Raw genomic sequence first — 24,096 nt, 5'->3', positions numbered from 1 at the left:
TAATTGCCACCCTAAATTTAATCTTGTGGATACACATCAGGTGCCAATGTTCTGTTTTAGTATTAATGTCTTCCTGGAACTGCTAAAAAACTTCATATTAACATTGCTGACTGTGGTCTAGATCAGAGTGTATAAGTAAAATATAGGAGGGATTTTTGAACACTGGTCCTTTGTCTAAGTGTTTCTAGGAGGCTTTCAAGGAGCATCCAGCATAATTTGCTTTTTTAATCTTTTGCAATTGGGATACTTTTTACACTGGAGCGGTTGCTAACATAAAATAAAACTTCAGAAATAAAGAGTAGAAAATCATTCATTGGAGAACAGAATATATTGTTTTAAAAACAATTTGCTATATTAGTTAAATATGGGGAAAAATGCTATTCCTAGAAGAAGGGAAGGAGGAGTGTTTTGGTGAATTATAGTAGCTACGGTTTTTCCAGGCTTTTTTTTAATGACTTAATTTGGAGTATTCAAGCATGTCACAGTAGGTTTTTGATTCTTATAAATTGACAGCAAGAGTCAGATCAAATATTACACCTAGTTACTGTTACAGTCCTGAAGGTTAAATCAAAAAGTCCTTGCTTGTGTCATTGTTCCCCTCAGTTTCTCCAGGAAGAATGAGGGAATATCAAAATTTCTGTATTCCTCAATCAAGGCATCCAAGATTTCAGTCTGTATTTGCCCTGAATCTTCCAGTGAGACAAACAAAAGCAGAAGGTAGATACCCAGAGCGTTTAGGATTTACCTTACAGAACCTGAGTTGTCCAAGGTGACAGTTTAGGAATCTTTTTTTCCAGTTGAACTTATACTTGTTTTTATTCCCTTCTTCACACTCCTTTCTCCTCTTGCCAATTTTTCCACATCAGTACCTCTGCTTGTGATGAAACACCTGGTAGGTGAGACAATTTTGCAGATTAGGCTGCAAATTTCTGAGCCCACCTAGATTTTCCATTATTTCATCAATTGTATGATTAGAAGGATGGTTTTCTAAAATGCTTCCAGGGATTTAGGCTGTTTGGCTACCAGGGACTTTGTGAGTCCTTAGCCTATCTATGGTTGACTGACCCAGGAAAAGCCTTTGTTTCCCCAGGTGCTGCATTGATACCTCCCCAAATAAATGCTGACACATTAACAACTCAGAAAACAAAGACATTTGGCTTTAGCAGTTACTCAGCAGAAAGACACGGAGCTCATGTCAGTTAAACATGATTGAAGTATTTTCATTTGTAGTCACTGAAATATCTCAGTCAAATCGGGATCTTATTTATTCATTTATCTTTAGACTGTGGGTAAACATACATGTTTATTAAAAAATTAAAAAAAATAGAGGAAATTCATCTGTGCCATCAATTTTTAATGAAAGCAGGATAACAGGGCACTAAATTTTTATTAGAAAGCGCTCTGTACCATTGTAAAATCTTGTTGTCAGGAGCAGTTGTGATGGTGTCACTACAGCTGCAGATCATAAATTTGAGTCTTGCCATGGACAGATTTAAAAATAAATGCTGGTTTATTGACATATGAGAAAGATTTTGGCTTTTTTCTTTACTCTTCTGTGTGATTATATAAGGGTAAAAGGGAGAGAACTAGCAATTTCTTCACACTGCATCTTCCCAAACGAAAAACGTGCTCAGTGCCAGATTATCAATACCCAAATGATTGCCTTCATTGTCCTGCTGTTCTCTTCATCCTACTGGGAGCTGCAAAAAAGAAATAAGGATTCAGCTGCTTTTGGGACTACAGAAGAAACAGCCTCGTGCATGGGGTGTCATGTAAGAAACATTACATGCAAGTACTCAACTGATTTATTCTAGTTGCTGTATTTTCTTTGGAATTTATGTAATTCTGGCAAAATCACAATCCACCTTTTTTTTCCTCCCCCACAATTTTGACTTAGGTAACCAAAGGTTTTATTAACCCGGGAATGAAGACCATGTTTTTGAAGGGGCTTAAGCAGTGGAATGATGGATGGAAGTGTTCCCAAAGCACGCACGTAAAGTGCTATCACCGAGCTGAGGCTGGTTTCTGCTCCATCGCCCCAACAGGAAAATAGCAATATTGCTGCAATGATTCCGCTTAGGCTCTATTATTTGTGGTGGCGCTTGACAGTTATGGAGTTGGAATTCAATTTCTTTCATCTAAAACAGGTGTGCCTTTAAAAAAAAAAAAGTCACTCTGCCACTTTTGTATAACGCGTGGAGATTGTTGGCTTCTTGCCTGAAAGCGTTTCAGGGCACTTATCCCATTTTCATAGAGCAGAAGTTGTCCATGAATATCATCCCGGTTTAAATACATGAGTGAATTTGCTTTATCTCAAAGCAAGATAATAGATGATATGAAAAGCTTTATTTTATACTAGCATATACATTTAAGAACTGTTCTGAAGGGCATTTTTGTAGAAATCTCTATTACAAAGCACATAAAGAGGTTGATGTTATTTTATGATTCAGGACAAGAAGAAAGGTGTTTCTTAATCTTGATATATCTGTATTTGATATGACAGCTTAACCTTGATATTAGCATCATGTATCCAAATTTTTCTTCTTCATTTTTGACTCTAATATACCCTTCCTTACTTTCAGATAGTGAGGTATCTAGGCATTATTTGTGACTAGTACATGGCACATTTATTTTATATGAAAAGGCTCCTACAAGTGCCCGCTGGGATTTAGACAGGTTTAGTTAGGATAGGGATTTGAGAAAAAAAAATATGTAATATCTGCAAGAGTGAGATATGTTTATTGAGGTCAGATAAAAATATTTGTGCATGTTTGTGTCATATTACATATTTCCATGTATGTATATACACATTTAGATGGAAATGTCTATCTGGATTTTAAATGTGCATATTTTTATGCCTAAGTTTACAAATGTATATATAAATATATGGATATATATGCACAAATAGTCTGACCAACAGACATGTGCAGCTCGATACTGCTTGTATTTGACTTTGCCTTTCTAATCTCATATTGCTTCCATTTACTTGTCAAATAATTTACAAAGAGACAAGCTGTATTTTCAGAAAACTCCACAGATGACTTGTACATTGACTCATGCTGAATGCAGCTGGGATAACTTGAACACCCTTGATTTGTGGTTTAATGTCTCTTAATGTATAAATGAACTAAGTAATAGTGATGTGAAGGTCACTAGTTGCAGCAAAGGATTGCCTTAATACGAGAAATAGTTTATTAAAGACACTGTGTATTTTCAGGCTGTACTGAAATCAATAGTGTGTTTAATCTTTGGGAGGTACTCACTGGGTTCATTCCTAGGGAATGGATGGCCAGTTACTCTTCCATTCACTGGTGAATTCCAGAGATAAAAACAACTTCTATAAGATTTGCCTTTTCTTAATTGTTTTCTGCAACAGGCTACACTTCCCAGTACCTTTCTGCCTTAGAATAAATATTCAAGAGACAGACAAGTTTAGCACATTAGTATTTAAACTCTTATTGGGAAAATACACCATCACGATTGCTTGTAGTGTAATATTATGTACCATTTATATCTAACCAGATAACATTGTTTAGCTTAAATTAATTCTGTTGGCTTAATTAATGCTATTACTTTAATCCATTTAGGAAGGCAAAAACAACAAGGAAAGCGTGATGGTATCAGTTAGGACAACAGATACGGTATCAGTTTCAACTTCCCACAAATTCCCTGTTGTACAAATGATGCAGTGATTGTCTCAGTCTCTGTTGGGACTAAAGCTTCCATTGGAACCCAGGTTTGTTTAGCCTGTTTTGTTCGGGTCACCCCTTGCAGCCCTGAACAAATGTGCTCTAAGGGCAGGTTTGAACGCAAAAGTCAGCGCGAGCATTTGTCTTCATGTCTGCCATGGAACTTGCTAAATTATCTGGATCTCTCCGAGTCAATACAAATTAAAAATATGCACAAGGCTTCTAAGAGAGTGATTGCTATTCTAGCAAGTTCATTAGCCTTCTGAGGAATGCTGTTGGCAGGCTTTGTTTAGCACAAGTCCAAAACAAAGTAAAGCAAAAATGTCACAAAATGAATTGCAAATCAATTGACAATATAAATGTGAGAAATAGGATGTAGATGATGAATAATTTAGGGAAACGTATATTGTTCCTCCAGGAGTCTTAACTGCACAAATGGGAACAATACTAAAGATTACAGCGGAGAAAGGGGGAATAACTTGATTAAACAAATATGGGCCATCCAGCTTTTCCAAGTACATTGGCAAAACCAGACTCCAGGCACTGTTTAGTTTGTGGACAAAAAAAGAGTTCTTCAGGGAGGCTTTTTTGTTTCCAGCTCTCTGCATCTATTCACATCAGACAATTTGACTGGATTTGTGACGTTTCCACTATTTCCACAGTAAATAATTCTTGCCCTGTAGATGCTTGGTGCAAAAAAACCCAAACCAAAACAAAACAAAGACACAGGGAGGATGGAACTAGATGATGTTTAAGGTCCCTTCCAACCCAAACCATTCTGCAAGTCCATGATTCTCTTTCCTTAGTGTCTTCAGTCTGTACTCTGAAAAAAAAAAAAAAGCTAAAAACTAATATTTCACTCTAATTTTATGAGAATAAGTTGAAGACCAAAAATTAAGTTTACAGGAGGAAATCAGTCTCCTAAACTGGATAAGAGGCAATTACATTGCATTCCTTCCCCATTTAACTTCAGGCTCAGTTACCTAGAGAATCCCTTGTCAGCTGCTGCTGAAGGGAGGGAAGAGGCTGCTCCTCTCCAATTTAATCTGGGTTTTTTGACAAATTTTATGTGTCACTGCTACTGTATTGTTCCCATTATTTGAAGATTCATAACAGAAACAGAGCAAACCATGAGTTTTAACTCCCATAGCAAAACATAGTGGTAAATCCAGCAGGGAGGAGAGAAGATGCAGATGACACAGGCAAGGCTGATGTGCTCAGTGCCTCGTCCTCACTCTTCACAGAAAGGTTAAATGTGACAAAAGGTTTGACATGATCAGAATTAATAAGGGAAGATGAATGTAAGGGAGAACAGGGAAGGAACGGAGTATTTAGATTCAGAAAAGTCAGATTTAAGGTCTGTTTACAAGGTTAAATGGCTGGGCAATAAACTGGGATTTGCATTTATGGCATGCTATCTGCTGTGTATTAACTCCCCATAAGGAACATCTCAGTAAATAAGAGGGTCTTTACATGAAGCAGCTTTTCCAGGTCAAGAGATCCTCAGAGTTACCCCAGCATATTTAAAGAAGCGGTTTCTAAGCCAGCAGTGATTTGCTTTGAGAACTCCCAAAGGATATAAATAGTCCCAATAAACATAGTACATGTCTTTAGATGAGAAAAAAGAAGGAAAAGCAAGGGAATGACAGCCAAAGACTCAGACTAAGTTGGTATCTGGGGAGATGCTAACATAAATTATTAAACAATCAATTTATAAGCTCCTCAAGCTTAGTGAGGGAAGCAGTCACTCTGTCCACAAAGAACAGATGTTTTTCACTTTAGGGAGCTTCTGATATGACTCAGTCATGCCAGTAAGTATGATTCATAATAAATTAGTAAGGAGCAAGGCCTGTTTGAGAAAGCATTATCAAGGAATAATTTTATCAATAGTCTGTAGGTCCTGATTTTTCTGCTATTCACCACTTTCCTTAATGTCTCAGGCAATGAGATGTCACATTTTTGAACAATGTCACACTTGGAGGCAGTGCAAGCGGGCTTAGAATTAAAAATCTGTTTGATAAATGGGTGAAGCAGCTTGAAATCCATAAGACAAAATTAAGTAAAGATGATAAAGATGGTGCTTTCAGAGGAAAAGTCAACTGCACCAATGCCAAATGGGAAACGAGTGATAAGGTGTCAGGACTGTGGGAAAGACGGAGCTTGTGCAGAGCTGTGGCAGAAAAATGTAAATCTCTTTCTCTAAATGTATTAATCAGAGGCAGGAGCCACTTGGGGAGGGAGCTGCCACTTGGGGGCTGGAGCTCAGCCACAGCATGCCAGGAAGGACGTGGGGAAACTGGAGTTTAGAGAGAGAACAGAGCTTGCACCTTGGTTGGTCTGGCTCAGGAAAATGGGACGGAATCAGGCAGCAGAGGCTCCAGTTTCCTTCAGACATGTAAGTGTTGCCTCTGAGAGATCTGAGCTAACTTTTCCCTGTGACTACCAAGGTTGAACCAAGAAGTATCAATTTTACTCACAGCAGACTGGGTGTATATTCTGTGTCAGGAAAATCAAAACTGTGCTCTAATAATGCAGCTAAATACTTGAACAATTACTCTGATATCTATGACTGACAGGCTTGGAGAAGAAGTTGATTAAAGCCTTTGCAGATTGTTCACTTACACCCAATCCAGTCTGATAAATGAACTCTTGGGACACCTACCATCCCAAGTTTTTACAGAAACGCGGGTACGTGTACAGTTTACTGTAAGCTATGCTAGTAAGTTAGCTTTTCATTTCAATATCTCTCATAATTTTGATTTTTTGGAGGAGTAGCTCATTTGCTTTCATATAACATGAGCCATGTAATTTATGTTAGATGCCATGAAATCCATAATATTAATTACTAACTGAATTCAGCTTTCAGCAAGGCTCGCAGATTGAAGGAAACCTGTTAAATTGCTTTTATTCAGAACATTTCCTTCTTCACATCAAAGCAATTCATGTCCATATCAGTGTGGCCAATCAGGATTTCTGCAGAATAAGCCCTGAAACTGAAGAGTGCTTCAAACAGTCTTAAAAACTGTGAGATGAATCATTGCTAGGGAGACATGTGTGTTTGTATGTGTCACTGGTGACTTGGCATTTTGGACTTACATAATTTGCAAAGTCTTTTTCTGCTTTCTTTTTCTATCAGGACTGATTTAGAGTGTAATAGTTTATTCACGTGGAAAAGGAAGCTTGATTTTTCTTTTTATTTAGTATTTTCCTATAAGTGCAATAGACTTCCACTTCATTTGTGAAATGACAAATATCCTATTTTGCACATTCACAACTAGAAAAATGCTTGAAAGCAATCCTGGTCATCTTGGTCTGATGGATCCAAAAGGGCAACTCTTGACCTACCAAGGGAGGTCTCCTGAACAGAAGCACCTGCAGAGAATAATTCCAGTTTATCTAGTCATATCCCTGCTTTCATTTCAACTTCTTCTCTTAATTATTTGAGAAAATGTGCATCTTACTTTCATAGGCTATGGCCAACCTGTTTAATAGATTTTTTTATATATAGAAAATTACATCACTTACTCATCTTATCTACATCATCGTATTTCAGTATTGATGTAGGAGATGTAGTTTAGTAGGAGAATGTACTTGTTAAAAAATCTATACAGGACTTTGTGATATTAAAATCTAATCATCATTAACAAAATTAAGTGACTATCTGAATAGAGTTTCATGCTCTCTCTTAGTATGTTATGTAATTGAAATGAAAATATATTGATTTTTGCCCCTGGCCTTTCAGTACAGGTAAATGATGGGGCAATGTTGTGTTTTGAGAGCTGGAGACTGGGCCAGCCAGGACATCTGTCTGGAATAGTGTTTGTGATATGGGCAATGGCTGTGGCTTAAAGAAAACCAAACTGTTTTGTCTTGGTGGTGATGCAGGGGATGAACTGGACTTGAAGACCTACACTGGTGTGATGGTCAGGTCAAGGCCATCTGCCAGATGTGCTATAGCCTTGCAAACTATTCTGGTAGTCAGACACGTCTCATTGAGGGTAAAGCAAAAAAAAAAGGAAAAAAAAAAATCTAGAACTTGGATAAAGGCCTAGTTTGCAGCTGAGCAGTCATTAAGCCTCCTTTCAAATATTCTATAACCTTATTTACATCTTCCATAAGGTTAACAGGACTTTATTCCATTTACCTGTAAACTATTTCAGTTACATCTGGTTATTTTTGTCGTTACCATGAGGATCAGTGGGTTTGGGCCTTACCTTCTTTTCACATGCTGAACCAGTATAGCCACTTCTGCAAGCACAGACATTTGGTCTGACACATCTGCTTCCAAACAAACAGTTCTGCTCACAAAGTGCTGCAAATGAAAGAGAAAGGTCTTTAGAAATACACTTATTCTAAGTCTTGTAGTCAGGATGTGAATATTTAGAAATATTCACGTGGTTTGTCATAGGTTTCTTATGCCTCTCTCATGTTTACAATTTTTAGTTTTTCCTTTTTTTCCCAATGATGGGGAAAGGGAAGACTGTGACAAAGTGATCACCTTGGCTCAGCTGGAAATGCACCAGCACAAGACCTAATTTTTAATGCCAGGATACATTCTGGGCATTGATGGTTGGGCATCAATGTGTCAAAATTGATTTTCTTTTGTTCCAATTAAAAGAAATAACAGCTGTTAAAAAAGCTGACCATGAGCTGAGATGAAAGAATATGTTAAATATGTACTCCCAAAGGTGATGCTATCACAATACATAAATAAACGGGAAAATTTAGTGAACTTCACACCTCTGGAAACCAAATAAGAACCTGTGATTTTATGGTCATAGAGAACCAGTAATGAGCTACTTATCCCAAGGAAAAAGAAATCAGAGAAACATTTTATCTTTAATCTAGAGTGCCACTGCATTTATAAAGGCCCATCAATTTGAAGATATTCTGCTAATAAAAGAATCAGTGTTCTATTATTTTTTAAGAGAGAAAAAAGCAATTAGTCAGATTTCAGCCAGTTTTTCATCCTCATTAGCAGTTTCTATTGTTATGACCTTGTTTTGGCATAGAGGAAAAAGAACAGCCAATTCAGAGGGCACCAATTTAAGAAGAACACACATGTCACAGTATTTTAATTAGATCTCATGAGTTAAACCTTCCATAAATATTGCCAGAGTATTGTATCCTGGTTACAGGCAGTCAAACTAATGCTTTCAAAACTGGTCAGATGGGACTCAACAAGTGGTTTCCTACGTTTTCTTGTGTGGCAGAGGCATATAGGAAGCTGCCAGCCATGCACCATTAAGACAGAGCTGAAAATGAAGCAGACGCATGTCTGTGACCAATCTCCTTCAGGATGGAGCAGAATGTTCCATCAGATTTGAATGAATTTGCTGTATTCCTATGAGGATTCTTTTTTTTGTTTTTTCCACAGAAAATCAACTTTAGCAAATTCAAGAGCTGAAGGATCAAATTCCACAATTTCAGTTTGTTGCACTTAGGTTCTGATTTGGACACTAATTTAAGTTCATGCAAAGTCTTTGTGTTGAGATCCGAAGTCTCAGAGACAGACCAGGTCAAACTTCTTTAGGAAACATATTGTGGGATCCTAAGCCTTCCAAAAGGGATTCTCAGAGTTATAATAATTGTTATAATGACCTTGTGAGGCCAGTGTCATCATGTTTAACACCTGGAATTTGTATTGGGTTTGTTCTATCAGGTTATTATGTCAGTGTGGAGGCTGAGGTTTTGGCACAGTAGGGAATATTAAAATCTAAATATCTATAACAAACTGCACAGCTATGGGGCAGAGGAGCAAAGAACCAGACTTACTGCCACTCTACACATCTTAAGGAGGAGAGGCTGTAACCAGCTTGGCAAAAGGGTATTTTTATAATCAGGTAGTGAGGGCTCATGCTGTGTCAAAACCACTGACCCAGTCCATGTCCAGAATAAGAACACACACAGACCTGCATGTGCTGGTGACCTTCAGGTGCTCCTTTTGGAAAAGCCAGCTCTGTCAGTGGCTATTTGGGGAAGGAGTCCAGTGACCTGGAGCTAGGAACATGTCTTCCTGGTCTGTGAGCTTGTTGATGCATTCCTGCCACTTTGAAAAGGTAAAGTGCTCTTTTCTTGAAACAAAGTTTAAGGAAGAAATTTGGTTTTGTTCGGTGTCTGTTGCAAAATTCTCTTTAAGGTCCAGAACTGTGAACTTCAAACTTCTGAATTTCTCTTTCTTCTGAGAGGGCAGGGGCAAGTTTGAATTCTGGATGTGGAGGGGGCAGAGGAGGAATGAAATCACACTCAAGCTAGAGTGGAGCTTATCATCTGCTGAGCGCTACTCCAGCTCCTCCATGAACCTTGAAAGGACAGATTTATAATTGGAAAATCCTTAGAGTTTCACTCACTGGAACAAAACCATATCCCAAGAAGGATTGCATCGTCAGTGGAAAAGGCTCCTTGTGCCCAAGCAAGTTTTGTTCTGCTGTATGGTAAGCAGGAAGAGAGAGAACTGTGTGTGGTAATATTAAAAAAGAACTGTGTATATTTCTATTATTTGTTTGATATGAACATGGGCTGGGGAGAAATGGAAGCTGATTTTCCTTTCAGCTTGGTAGATAAAAGATAGATAAAATAGGAACAGGTAATGCAAAGAGAAGTGGATTTTTCTGCAGATCCCGATAGCATCTGGGGGTGTTCTGGTTCACATGGGCATTAGATGAGGTATTAGGAATTTTTTTCTGTCTGTGGTTTCCCTGATTCTCAGTGGATGCAAATAAATTTTAAAAAGGGAAAATATTTCCTCCTTTTTTTATTCTTTTCTTCCTATCTCTCCCTGTTCACCCCCCAGCTTCTTTCTGTAGTGCTCAGAAAAACAAGAGCTCAGTTAGGAGAAAAGTTAAAAACATTTCAGAGGAAAATTGGAATTGACATCACAGAGGATAATAACAGAGCTGAAGTTCAAATGAGTATTTCATAAATGTATTTACAAGGCATGCTAAGCCACTAAACACTAAAAATGACACCAGCTATGTATGCATTACCCTGTACAGATTCAGCAAAGTCATTTAACAAGCTAAGCTTATGCTAAAATTATAATCAATAAATGCCAATTACAGAAAGAGTTTTATCCCTGCATGTTTAAAGAACAGAGCTATAATTTGCATGCGAATGACATTCTTTTCAAAATTATTTGCTTTTTTTTAAGGTTTGGAAGGGTTACAGAGGAAAGTTTGAAGAAATCCTGCCTGGGATTGTTCAAGGCAGAGAGAGAGAATAGGGAAGAATATTGAGGAAATTATAAGGCCATAAGCTTGACACTTATAACATGCAAATAAAGAGAAGTTATTCTGAAGGGCAATGAGGAGCCAGTATGGGTTCAATAATATTAGAACAGAAGACAGCAGCATGAATTTTAATGATGAACATCCTTCACAACTATAACCTTCTTATACTTTATAATTAATTGTTAGAATTATACCTTGATCCTGCATTCAGAGCCTTAAACAACAGATTTGTACCCCTGGCCAGAAGGCTTCTGACTTTACCGAGTTGTGTTTTGGGTGTATTTGTCAGGGTAATCAGATTCTGCTGCCATTTCTTTGGCCTAATATTTCTTTCTGAGCTCAAGAAAAAGAGAGGTGCAGTTACCAGCACAGGAAGCAAGGGGAAGCCACAGGCATGGAGCTTTAAACGGGGTGTCTAATATGGAATAGGAAGGAAACCACTGATGGGAAAACATGGTGACCCTGAGATACCATTTCCTTCTTTTCAGAAAGGGAAGGTTTCAGATATTTTTGCAGCCATGAAAGCTAAAAATGGGGTCAGACAAAAAACCTTTTAATGGAAGAACCCTCATCTATAAAGCTGCTCTTTTCTACAGCTGAGACACATTGAATATCTCAAGTTACGTTTTTTTAATGCATTCTTCCAAAAGGTTATTTCCCTACATTTGCAGTAGAGTCTGAAAATTGACCATTATTCCTTAAACTATGCCCCTCAAAGTCATAGGTATTTATCAAGGATAACGTGTGTATTCCACCATACACCTTATTTGTTGGGACAAATGACCTATTTTATCGATTCTCTTTCAGAAGCCATTCTGTTCAGTTACAGATGAGTGCGGAAGAAAACTACTCTTTTGACTGAGCTCTTTATTTACAGTCTGATAAAGGAGAACTATTGTGTCTTATCCATTATCAATGTCTACTGAAAGTCTCTTTTGCTCTTGCTGAGTGCTCTAGTTGCAGCCAGGAACTGGTGAAACTCTAAATAAACTTCCCTGCACAGATGTCTCTGGAACATCATTGTGAGCTTGGCTGATTGGAGCATTAAGAAATCATAATTCACTGCATGACATGGACGTGCAATTCCATTGTGCATCATTGCAAAAGAGGCAGAGCTTTTGCTTGCGTGATTGCATCTCCAAAATATAGCAGAGCTGTTCCAAATTAGATATAAGCTCCTTAACATACAGTGGATAACTCTGATATTACAGCCCATTCTAGCTCTCTGAGGCATTTTCAAAATATTTTAGAAATAAAATTATTCTGACTTAGACTTTCTGCAATCTTCATTGCAGTAGAATGGAAAATCTGTACTAGGATACTGTCAATGGCTTTGTCTTCTGGAAGGTTGAAGCATTTTGGGTTATCACTTGTGATGGAGATCTGTGTCTTTGCTCCTGGTGAGAGGTGACAAGAAGATCTGAGACATCAGTATTTGAAATTGTAAATATTTAAATTATTAGCGACCTAAAAGTAGAGAATGTTTTGCCTTTTCTGGTTTAGAAGAAGACTGAAGAAAGAAAATGTTTAGAGAGGAATTATTGTGGCAGTTGCTGCCTCCAGTGATCTTCTTGAATGGCCCATGTAGGCTCAGGCCTTTGTGAATTAGAAACTGAACAGATGGAGGAGATCTGTGACTTCTTATTAAAGATAAATCAAAAAATAGATGTCCAAGATGATTTCTTAATATTGTCCATTGTCCCTTTCGTTGGCTTAAGGACCTACTCTGGCTATCTCAGTACAATCTATTCCATCTGGGAAATGTCCAGAAAATAGTAGTGGAAGTCTCTGTGCATCCTGTGCTTTAGTTGCCCTCCTAAATGTGTTAGGAAGTCAGTGAGGAAAAAATGAGGTTCAGGGTATAGATGAAACCTGTATCTGCATTTCCATCACCACCATTCCGATAAGGGCAGTTGAGTGAATTCACAGGCTAAAAACAAAGAATGAAGCTGGGATTATCTAATCTTCTCCTACCCTTGAAAAAGCCCCTGAGAAACAATCCAGCCCTAATGGATTCTGGATTACAGAGAAATTACAGTGATCATTGAAAAAACCTTTCCTCTGGATTGTTATTTGTAGAGTGAGATGGAATATTTGCATTATGAAATGGGAACTATTGAAATTAACTAAATGGAAACAACTGAGATGAATCATATAAAAACATAGAATTAATATGTAGTATGAATTAATATATTCAAATATAGTATAACAAACAATATTTATTGATTTAATATCATATCATAGAATAAATAAATAAAAATATGAAAATATTTTGATATAATGAAAAATATGTGGCTACTCCTTTCTTATCTTATAATGTGAATATTTTGCTCTGTTATTGAGTTTAATAGCCAAAATCTGTAGTTAAAGTGGTGCAAATCTAGGCTGAATTTAGCCTTGCTGATACTACAGTGGAACACAGAATTTGGGAATACACATCCAAGCAAGACTGGGGTGCTGAGCTCAGGGAAACCTCAGGAGCTTAAATGTGACAAAGCAGTTTTGCACAGGGGAGTGGAGTGATGAACCAAAGAGCTCCTTGCCAGAAGCACAGTGGGTTCTGGCAGAGCCTGTGGGTTTGGCCCGCTGTCCCTGTGCTGCTGGGAGATGGGACAGAGGCCAAAGCAGTACAAGAGCAACAAAAAGAGTAACCAGGGGTTGCTTCCAGGCTGCTGAGCTGCTGCAGCCTGAGTGGCTCCGCCAGAGCCGAGGAGAAGGTGAGCGAGGGAGGCACTCAGGAGGCTTTTCGTGGATAAATACATTTGTTTCATGGAGTTCTGGGTTTGAGGGAACAGCCTCCCATTAAAACATGAAACATGACTTGCTTTTAGGGTTACACTTCTGTGCAAAACTTTATACCTAACATCTGTGAGGATGAAGACTTTGCTGTTCCCCTGCTTCACCCCTGCCTCACTGTGAATACCCTGGAGCAACATTGTGAGACCTCACCATCTGCTCCCTGACAATAGTCTTCTCTCTTTCTCTTTAAAAAATCAGAAATTTGGGGTTGCTGTGGGACCTGGGAGTTTCAGCCAGATCCTTTTGGACAAAAAAAAAAATGATTTAACCTCCCACTATGGGAAAAAATAGTAAAACCAGAATGACTAGCAAATGAAGGGATTTGGAGCAAAGTTTCAAAGGTTAGATAAATCTATAAAAAATTACCTGGGCTTGTGTGCCTGAATAAGACAGCAGAAATTTTTAATGTTCGTCTTCCCTTTCACTGGAACAAGCACTTGTTTAATAATTTTAACACTTGTTTATTTATTTTATAAACTAAGTCAAGAATATGCCATCAATAACTTTAAACATTCCCATGTTCGAACCAGAAGGCAGCTGGCACAAAGAAACAATTACACAGCCATTGGGAGTTGGCTGACAGAAGATTTCCGTAAGTAATTATGCTCTGTGAGTGTGAGGGGAGAGGAAGATAAAAGGAGATAATGCCCTTTAGAGGGGATAATGCCTTGATATTTTCCTCATACCCTTTTGCTGTAAAGCTAATAGCAGGCACAAACTGAAGTGACCCTGAATGTAATTGGCAATAACGCATCTCTTCCTATTCCAGATCTTCCAATCCCCCCAAATACAAATACTTCCAGCCACCTTGGTCAGTCTGAACAAGTAGAATTTACAGGGTCAGGCTCGAAGGTTTGCAGACACATAGAATTTCTTTCTGTGCTTAATGCCACCTGGGTATAGAGAATGGGTTCTCCATATCCTTTTCTCCTCAACCTCTCCTTTTTACCTTGTATTTCAAATTATTTAATCTAAAAAGTACTTATTTTGGCTAACAGGCTGATCTCAGCATCCAGAAAAAGATGAGTCAGGTCTCTTTCTTATGTTGAGTCTAGAAATGTCTTTGAAAGTACCAGTTTTACTGGCAGCACAGGACAGTTCTGACAAATAAGGCAGAATTTAGGTGCTAATCATGTTTCGGTTGACTTTTACACGTAATAGAATCATAGAATCTTTTAGGGTGGAAAAGACCTTTAAGATGATTGAGTTCAAACATAAACCTAACACAACATACACACAGAAGAAAATGTAATGTGTAGAAATCTCCAGTGGTTACGAAGCCATGGTAATTAAGGGAACACTTACGGGTCTGGCACAGCATTCCCACCCATCCTCCGGAGCACTCGCAGATGTTGGGACCGACACACTCCCCGCCATTGAGGCATTTCTGCAGGCAGACAGCTGAACAGGTTGACATGAAACAGGTGAGAAGAGGTACGTGATGTATCTGTGTGGTCAAGGGCTGTCTGAGAGGTGACCTGCTAGGCTTTATTCCATATGGCCAGCTTCCAAAGGAATGGATGTGTTCTGTTCATCACATAAGCAGGATGCAGGATTCTTTGACATTTTCTTCTTAAGAAGTTTATTTTTGATAGCAGACTACCAGGAGACTTCACATTTCTAATGCTTAGATTGTCATCAGCTAAGAATAATCTGTCTGTGATACACTCATGCCTGTTATATGCCTGCTGCATGTTCCATGTAAAAACCAAATATTTTCATAGTAAAGTTTGATATGTTTATTGCATGTATTATTTGTTCAGAGATCCTGAAGGAGTGAGTGCATGATCTGGTATATATGTATGAGAGACACTTCCTTCCTCCAGCATTTCTGAATAAATTATTAATATTATAAATTCAAACCACTGGTTTTGAAATCATATTTACTAGCAGGACCCAAAGGGTAAAAAGCCAATATTTTAATCGGGTTTGCATACAGTATGTCATCTTGATTATAAATTTATTCAGTTTATCTGTCAACTTCATGGTAATGAATAGCCATGCATGGAAAAATATTCCTTGAAAATATTTTAGGGTGAGAGGTTTTTTTTTTTAATTACATTTTTATGTAACGGTAGTCAGAGTTACAGAGTAAGAACACGTCATTCTCCAAATTATGCACCGATGACCTTGAGAGTACATCAGTTTGGAAGGCTTTTATAGCAGGCTTTAGATAGTTCTGTACTTTGAAATATATGACATTTCTCTGCAGAATATAACAAAATATGTGAAGCTGTTAAAACATAAAATCAATGCTTCAAGTTTAATACTATAAAAATGAATTTCCATAACAAGATGTATAACAGAACTGCATGAAGCAGAACCAGGGTTCCCCCACACAGCTTTTTCTCCTTTGCAAGCATCAAGTGTTTATAGCATTTTGCATTACCTGTACTTAAAAATGTTTCTTCAAACTGCTGAAGTAGCAAAACAGATTCTATGTTGGTTTTTAGTATTGAAAGACTGCAAATTGTTGTTGACTGGACTAATTAATATAATCTGTTTGATGGGAGTAGAGATGCTTACGTTTGTTGCAGTGCTTTCCCCTCCAGCCAGAAGGGCAGTCACAGACATTTGGGTGGACACATTTCCCCCCATTCATGCACGTGGGGTCACAGACACCTGCAGGAACACAGCAAAGGGAGAACATGAGAAATGGGAAATGGGGGAAATGAGGGAAGACTTTAGTAGAGGCTTCCTTGCAGAAGGTTAGTTTGCTTGTAATTAAAAACCAGAAAAGTAATTTGGATTTGAGTATCTGAAACACAGAGGCTTGATAGCTCCCATAAATCCTTAGGGGAAATGCTGTGCCATGTGTAGAAACTCTTGGGGGGAAGCTCCAGTAAGAGCTGCCTCACCAGACAGAGAAGAGAGGCACTCATTACAGAGGTTCCTGAAAAAGCAAGTGGACAGGCCAAAGATTGTTAGAGCTTTCACTTCCTCCTGGGAAAATTCCTCCTTCATGTTCTCAGATGTTCATTTGGATAAGAAAAGCCTTGACGAAGATGGATTGTTTTCACACTATTTTGGGTATGATTTTGCGTATCAAGCATGAATCCTAAAGATCTATTCCTGCATTGCTCTTTCAAACCATTACTTGTTAAAGCACTTACCTTTTTACTTTATTCTTTTGTACAAATAAGATGTGAGAGCTGAGTTGTTCTTTCAAACACAAGAAGCCAGATGGGTTTTCTGTTGATTTCATTAAAAATCTAATAGCTAGTTTTTGTGTCTCAGATTAAGCTGTATTTATCAGTGTTGTTTTAGAACATCCAGCATTAAAATCTCACATTTCTGAGAACTCAAACATCTGCAATCCCAACCTGCTTTGATGTAGGGAGATGCCATAGGCAGCTTCCCGAATTCCTCCTGTCCTGTTTCTTCTTGCCTGTTATAGTAAGTGTAGGAAATACCCATCAGGGGCAGGGTAATTCAGAAACATGGCAGTGCCGGTGTGGTGGGAGTGGGAATGATTTGCATTTTACATGGAAAGAGACACTGGGTAATTGGGCGGAGTACAAAGAGCCATGTAACACAGCGAGTGGCTGGACTGCGGTAGGAGAGCCAAGTCAGGAGGAGTTTGGCAGGGAAGGTGTGAGAACACATTTGTGTCCAGAGGCTCCTGCCACGTTCAAAGCTTTATAGGCACAGTGGAGCTGCCAGTGACTCCTTCCCATCCGTGGTAATCGGTGTCATTCCTCCCTGCCTGCAGGGATGGGTGGCTGTGGGACGGCTCCTCCTCAGCAGGGAGCAGGGGACTCGAGGGGCTGACAGCTAAAATGCAGCAGTGCCTTCATCAGCCTCGAGGCTGTGCTGCCTTTTAGCGCATCAGCAGCAAGAACAGAACGTGAATGCTAATGCTGCAGCAATCCTGGCTGTCGATTGTCTCTGCATACAGCACTCTGAATGACCACAGCCCTCCCTCGGACCTCTACTGTAGGAAGTGGGATCCTGAAAAGAGCCTCAAAATAGGGATGATTACTAAAACATAGCATGCAAAAATGCAGCAACTTCTATCTGATGGGAGAATAACCTTCTGTTCCTCTCTCAGGGATGATCAGGCATTTTTAAGTAGGCAGATTTACTTTCCCTAATTACTCCTCTGATGTAGTGAAATATTGCTTTTGTGGCACTTCGTGTGCTGGCCTCTCCCTCCCTTCAGTCCAGATGCTGCTGCACTGGCAGCTTTTAGAGCTGTATTGCTGCTCTTGCTTGGCTGCTACATTTACATTTCATTCTGTGCCAAGCCTCCTGGGTCCCTCAGCATCGTGACCTGCCCTTAGGCAGGGCAGACATGGCCATGATTATAGGGGCTACTTGGAACCCAGCCCTCAAACTGCCATCCTGCATTTCCTTCTTTCTCCACCTCTCCTGATCCATGCTGTAAGCTTGGCCTCTGCTTACTAAGGCTAACGGGGATCTACAGTTCTTGCTGAGCTATTAAAAAAATGCTGCGACCACTGGTTAAAACCTAGGCAAGTTCAAAGAGTCATGGCATCCATAACTCTGAAATAATTTAATCTCTTATTTTCCCTCTTCCTTTTACTCTCCCCTTTGATGTCACATCTCCGATAAGAGATTTTTGATCCACAATATTGCATTGTGTTGTATTTGACTTCACATTTCAATTATAAAACAGCTCAGACATTCAGAATTTAGAAAAGATGAGCCCAAACAATAAAGTTTGGTTCAATCACCTTATGCTTTTTGATATTCAGGGACCGCAGTGTCCCCAGCACTGACCTGCTCTCCTAAAATCAGTTGAAAATCTATAGATTTAGTTTTGAGATCATATGAAACTCAGACAATATCGTCCCACCACCTCTTAGAAAGTGAAGTCAAGAAAAAGTAATGAGGGCAGTAGCACATGTTCAGATGGATATTTCTCTCTTTTTCTTTCTTTTGTTGCTTACATTTTCTGTATATTTTTAACCTTATACAAACAATCACATTCCTGTTTTTCTGGGGATTTTTTTGGTGTTTTTATTTTTTTTTTTTTTACTGACAGCAGACTATTCAACTTTGGGGAGTCAAATTAGTAATTCAGCAAAGGTTTCAGCAACAGGTGAGGTCCAGTTTTGATCTGAATAAAACACAAAAGTTCAAACTGACTTTCAACTTCCCATTTCTCCCTTTCTTTGTCCAGCTGCCTTAAAAATGACCAAGTAGCTATGAAAATATAGTATGAACTGCCTTCATTACTTACGGCATCTCTGACTTCAGTGATAAATCCAAAGGAGTTCAATTCAAAGTGAACTAAGGGTTCAAGTCAGTACCAAACCTGTTCTGATCTGGAGGAGCACTTCTGCCTGCCTGCCCTCTGGGGAAGAAACTCTCTTTTTTCCAAGGAATTCACAAGCACCTTTAGGTAAATTAATGCAGTGTTATCTCTCCCCTTTTCCTGCCTGACATCTCCACCTTGTCCTCCCTTCCTTTAACTTTCTTCAATACGACTCCATCTCAATACCCGTCAGGCAGACTTCAACATTTGTTAATGATAACTAGTTTGGATCCTTTCTAGTCCCACTCCTTGGCCTCTGTGGAGGAGTTCCAATTTCAAAATAGCAAACAAAAATGTTAGAGTCTCTCACAGGAAAACTAAATAAATTATCAGACACTAGGAGAGCAAATCAAATTATTGCAATCCTCCCAGGTACTGGCATGACTTTGAAAAGACTCACTATTTTTTTTTGCCCTCCTCTTAAAAAGGGCCTGGCATCTTGGTCCTGAGACAGCAGAGGTTTGATAAGTTTTCCACCTCTCTTGGGGACTAGTCTAATGCCATGGATATAACTACATTTGTGTCTTCCCTTAGCTCAGTTAGGTAGGATATATCACTGGGAGTAGGGGGAGTCCCCTACTATCCACAGGTCCTGGGTGCAAGCTTGCTGGCAGTCAGTGAGTATCACTAAAGCCTTAATCATTCCCTTGCTGCTAATGTCGACATTTCCATGCTCTTCAGCAAGAACCAAAACACAGAATTTCATATGCAAGGGTGCTACTCGAGTCTGTAATGCTCCACAATTCTGTAAGGCCACCATTTACAGCTAGGAACCACCTCCATGATCTTGTTTCCCTGAGCTGGTGGGTTAGATAAGGTAAGCCTATGCTGAAGGTGATAAAGCAGGTTGAAGAAGCGTGGTTATGTGTTGCATTTCAGATGAGGGGTGATTTTGATAAGGTAACAAGCAGCTGCAGGTGCTAAGATAAAACACAGGTGTTGCACAGAACATCACACAAAACGTGCACAGTTCTCCCAGGCGCTGAAAGGCATTCTCAACTTGCTGAGTTTTCTGTTTCATGCAGCAGCTCTTTCTCTTTGATGGCTTTAATGTGTTTCGACCTTACAATCACTTAAAATTTCCTGTGACCCTTTTCATAGCTTATCCCCTCTAGGCTCACTTGACCCAGTGAAGTGCTTCTTGCAACTCTTTTTATCAACCTCCATGAAGCTCCACACTGAACGCTTCAGCCCTAAAACCTTTAAGGCAGTCAGACCTTCTGCTTTGTCAGCCAAAGAGAGGAATTTGCCTGCAAAATAAATATTTCTGGAGATTACTGAAACCACCCAACACCTGAAATGTTGTGTGTGATGTGAAGCCTGTCCTCCTGCTGTAAGTAGCACCAGCGATAGACGCCCATAATTTCAGTGACTTCTGCTGCCTGCCTTTGTGCCCATTGATCTACAGTAACATTCCTACTACAATGTACACAGTATTAAGAAAAATATCCCTGTTATGCAAAGCCAGAAGGGACTGGGGGCAAAGTGAAGCACTGGGCATGCTTTGCTGCACTGCAGATACTAGGATTGACTCTATCAAAGAGTCACACTATTAACCAGCTGTATCTGCTGACCAGAGACAGCGCTGAGAAAAAGCCAGACATGTCCTCCAGATCTCCACTGCTCCTGTGGATTATCAGACAAAAACTTTTCCAGTTTAATCTGAGCCACCTTTAGACACAAGGACTTCATTACCCCTTTTCTCACTAGAAGGAGATAATAATAAGTAGTGAAAAGCTTTTAATTTTGTTGAAATAAGACAATCTTCATCACCAGCCTCATAAAGTCAAAAGAGAGGGAATATTAAACCAGGGTCCTAAAATCTTAGCAGAGAGCAATCCCCTGCAATGCTTCAGGAACTGAAACATTCCTGGCCATGAGACTGCACAGACTATTTCTTTCTGAATCAAAAATTACCTGTCATCCCATATCCTGAGCCATGGCTCTGATGAGGAGACAGTGCATCAAGCTGCAGTGCTGATTAGAAGATGCAGTTTTCAAGACAGCTTCTCTTTTTCTTTCTTTTTATTTTTTTATTTTTTTATTTGCCCTGTAGAAGCTGAGTAAATTGACCTGCTTCTCGGTGCATCCTGCCTTTGGATGGAAGAGAGAAAATAGCCTCAAGCAGTAACATCTGTGTGGGCCAGCTAAGGCAATGCATCAGGCTGTATCTTGCTGACAAAGAGCACAGAAATGCAGCCAAAAGAACACCTACTGGTAGATACATACTTCAACTTATCCCTTAAGTCCCCATCCCTGTGCTGACATTTCTGGGTGATTCACAGGCATTGTTTTTATTTCTGGCTGGTGCTGGTTTTGAACTGATGACTTCTCTGTGGGTCCAGCGCATAATTGAACTTGTTCTATTACTCTTCTGAGGAGCAGGGAGCTTGATCAGTCTCAGCTTTGGTTTTTCTATGGGTGCATGTTGTTTTAATGTTTGTTTCCTCCTTGCTGCTTAGTGGTTACCTTGATTTGGTGTGACACTCTCAAAAGCAGAGAGCTGTAGCTGGGGAGATACAACACAGTACGGACACGGAGCACGGGACAGATTTAAAAATATCATTGACTGGTCTTGTCAGGAAACTACAGCTTACAGAAGCTGAGCTGCGGACAAAAATGAGACCAGTTAATGTTAAAGAAGTGGATTTTGTGGTAAAGCTGGCACTTCTAGCCCTTTGCAGTGTTTGTAGGTAAAATAAATCACCTATTGATAAAACAAGGAGGATGTGGAGAAGCTCTGTGCCAGGAATGACACAATCACGATACTGCAGCCTTAAAGTGTGGGGATGTTGCTGATCCTTTTCCCAGGACGTGAACTGGAAGGTCAGACCAGCAGTTTCACAAAATAGCACAGCTCAATTGATCGACTGGAAGAAGGTTCCCCATCTCTCTGGGTGCGTTGTGCACCCAAGCAGCACTGCTCAGATGAAACATTATCCTGGCTGCAGAAAGGAAACAATTGCTTGGATGCTTCTAGGCTCCAAATAAAGATTTGATCTTGCTGAATGATCTTCAATCCTTTAAAAAATAAAAATTACAAAAAAAATTCCCCAGATGGGTGTGTTCTGGCCAAAAAAAGATTTTTCTAACAAAGGGCACCATTGTTTGGATTCTACTGGCAGAAATTAGTGGAGGTAAAAAAATGTCATTCACCCTTTTAGAGGGTATAACTGATGCTCAACAGATCATTAGCGAGATGGATGTACCAATATATCTGCTGCTCTGAAGGTCCCAAATGCACATAGCTCTGAAAAACACGTTATGGATTTGGGACACTGGCAATTTCTAGTCCCCTTTCTTCTGCTTCCAAGGGCACTGAGGAAATAGTTTTGCCCACGCTGAGTTTTAGGCACATATGCTGTTCCACAGCTTGATTTTATCTGAAATTCCTCATCTGCGTTGATGTGGGTTTGTAAATAAAGAAATAACTTTCTCTGCAAGCTCTGTCTGAGTAACCTCGGATGTGTGATCTGCTGAATGTCAGTAATTATAGCCACAGATTAAATTTTAGGGAGAAAGAATATTTCTCATGTAACAAAATTGCAAATTTTGTGCAATGTTCTAAAATTTGGATCCTTATCCATATCAAACTACCAATCATTTTGAGGTTTGCTCATCCCTATTTCTTGCTTCATGTACGTCTGACTGAGATGCAAAGCACTTCTTCAATAAATTACCTTTCTGAATAGTAAAAAAATAATCTGGTAGAAACCTCTGAGGGATGCAGTCCGGGAGAACAAATTACTACAAGACACAGAGGGAGCTGTAAATGTAATTGTGATGGTTGTGGTGACAGTTTGCATTTCTAATATATTCACTTTACCACAGAGCTCTAGTAATAAGAGTTACTTTGCATGACCTAGCACACATTTCAGAAGAAAAAATGGTCAGAAAAATTGTAAACCATATAGATAGCAGTGCAACGACAGTGCTTTGTCTAATTATGTCTGGATCTTCATTCTGATGTGTACTCTGATATACTTATGGGGCCTTTTAGAGATATTAAAGCAGGAAATAAATCTAATTTAGTTATTAGCTCAGTAAAAATGAGAAAAATAATTACTACTGTATGGAAAAACTACTGAGCTGCTAGACTGCACTCCTAGAGTCAGTGTGTAATGCACTGCATTGCTGTTTGCTGTCACGTCACTCTCAGCAGCTGATAACATTTTTTATTAGCTAAGGAGGATCCTGATCTCTCCACCTGTATCTCCAAAACATTCCCTGGTAGCAAGTGGTGGGCAAAACTCCTAAAGCTCAGGAAACCGATGGGGGATCATCCCTGCAATACAGGCAGGGGGCTCCCCACTGTCCTTGGACAGAAATGTCTCTCCCTCTTGATCTCATGATCTTCATTTTTCCTACTGTTTGTTGTCAGGTGAAACTCTGGACATGCAATGGTATCATGTTCCTGTGAAATACTTCAGCATCTTTCAGAATGAAACCACCATAAACAAAATAAGCATGTGTAGGTGCACATTTGGATGTTTGGGGAATATTCTGCTAGGAACCATGGGATTTTGAGATCATTAGTAAATCCTTTTTCTCATTTATGGACTGGTTTTAGTCTGACTGCAACACTGTTAATTTGAAAGAGACTATAGCTCTATTTTATTCTCATCTTTGCAACTGTTAGTGTAAAATTAATGTAGGGAATTGCAAAGTATACTCTCAGCACAGCTCATATTCCCCAACTTGTTAGGGGCTTGAGTTTGGTAGCATTTTCTCTTCACTGAAGAATGCTCTGAGTTTTATTAGGTCAGTGAACTATTCCAGCCTGTGTATAAATAGTTCTGTTGAGCTGCTTTCTTGTCATGCCTGAATGAGAAGTGAAAGAGAACTCATACACACCGTTTCTCCTTTGCTGACTGTTTTTGCAACTCTGTGCCTGAGGATGACCTGCAGTTTAGGCCATTTGGGCACATTCTCCTTGCCCTGTGTGGGATAAGCCACTGCCAGTGCTTGGTGCAATTTGGTTCATTTTCATCTGTGCAAAGGGAAAGGCAGATTCAAGTCTCAAGAGAAGGACAGCAGCCACAGGCCACAGTGGTCTGGCTGATAACCCAGCCAAAAAGTAAGGACCCAGTCAGGAAGT

The 24,096-nt window shown here is 39.3% G+C and overlaps 1 protein-coding gene across 1 annotated transcript in view; it reads right to left on the bottom strand.

The window, feature by feature from the left end:
• Positions 1-1,351: 1,351 nt before the first annotated feature.
• The window catches only part of LOC104694222 (von Willebrand factor D and EGF domain-containing protein-like), a 170,396-nt gene continuing 147,651 nt past the window's right edge, over positions 1,352-24,096 (bottom strand). Inside the window, exons 26-29 of the mRNA XM_039555503.1 lie at positions 16,244-16,339; positions 15,023-15,118; positions 7,904-8,001; positions 1,352-1,700 (exon numbers count right to left, since the gene is read on the bottom strand). Coding sequence (XP_039411437.1) covers positions 1,686-1,700; positions 7,904-8,001; positions 15,023-15,118; positions 16,244-16,339 — 305 coding nt within the window. The 3' untranslated portion in view covers positions 1,352-1,685. The remainder of the gene's footprint in view (positions 1,701-7,903; positions 8,002-15,022; positions 15,119-16,243; positions 16,340-24,096) is intronic.

Source organism: Corvus cornix, chromosome 7 (genome assembly GCF_000738735.6).
Source record: "Corvus cornix cornix isolate S_Up_H32 chromosome 7, ASM73873v5, whole genome shotgun sequence".
Classification (NCBI taxonomy): Eukaryota; Metazoa; Chordata; class Aves; order Passeriformes; family Corvidae; genus Corvus; species Corvus cornix.
This window is presented reverse-complemented; position numbering and strand designations above follow the sequence as displayed.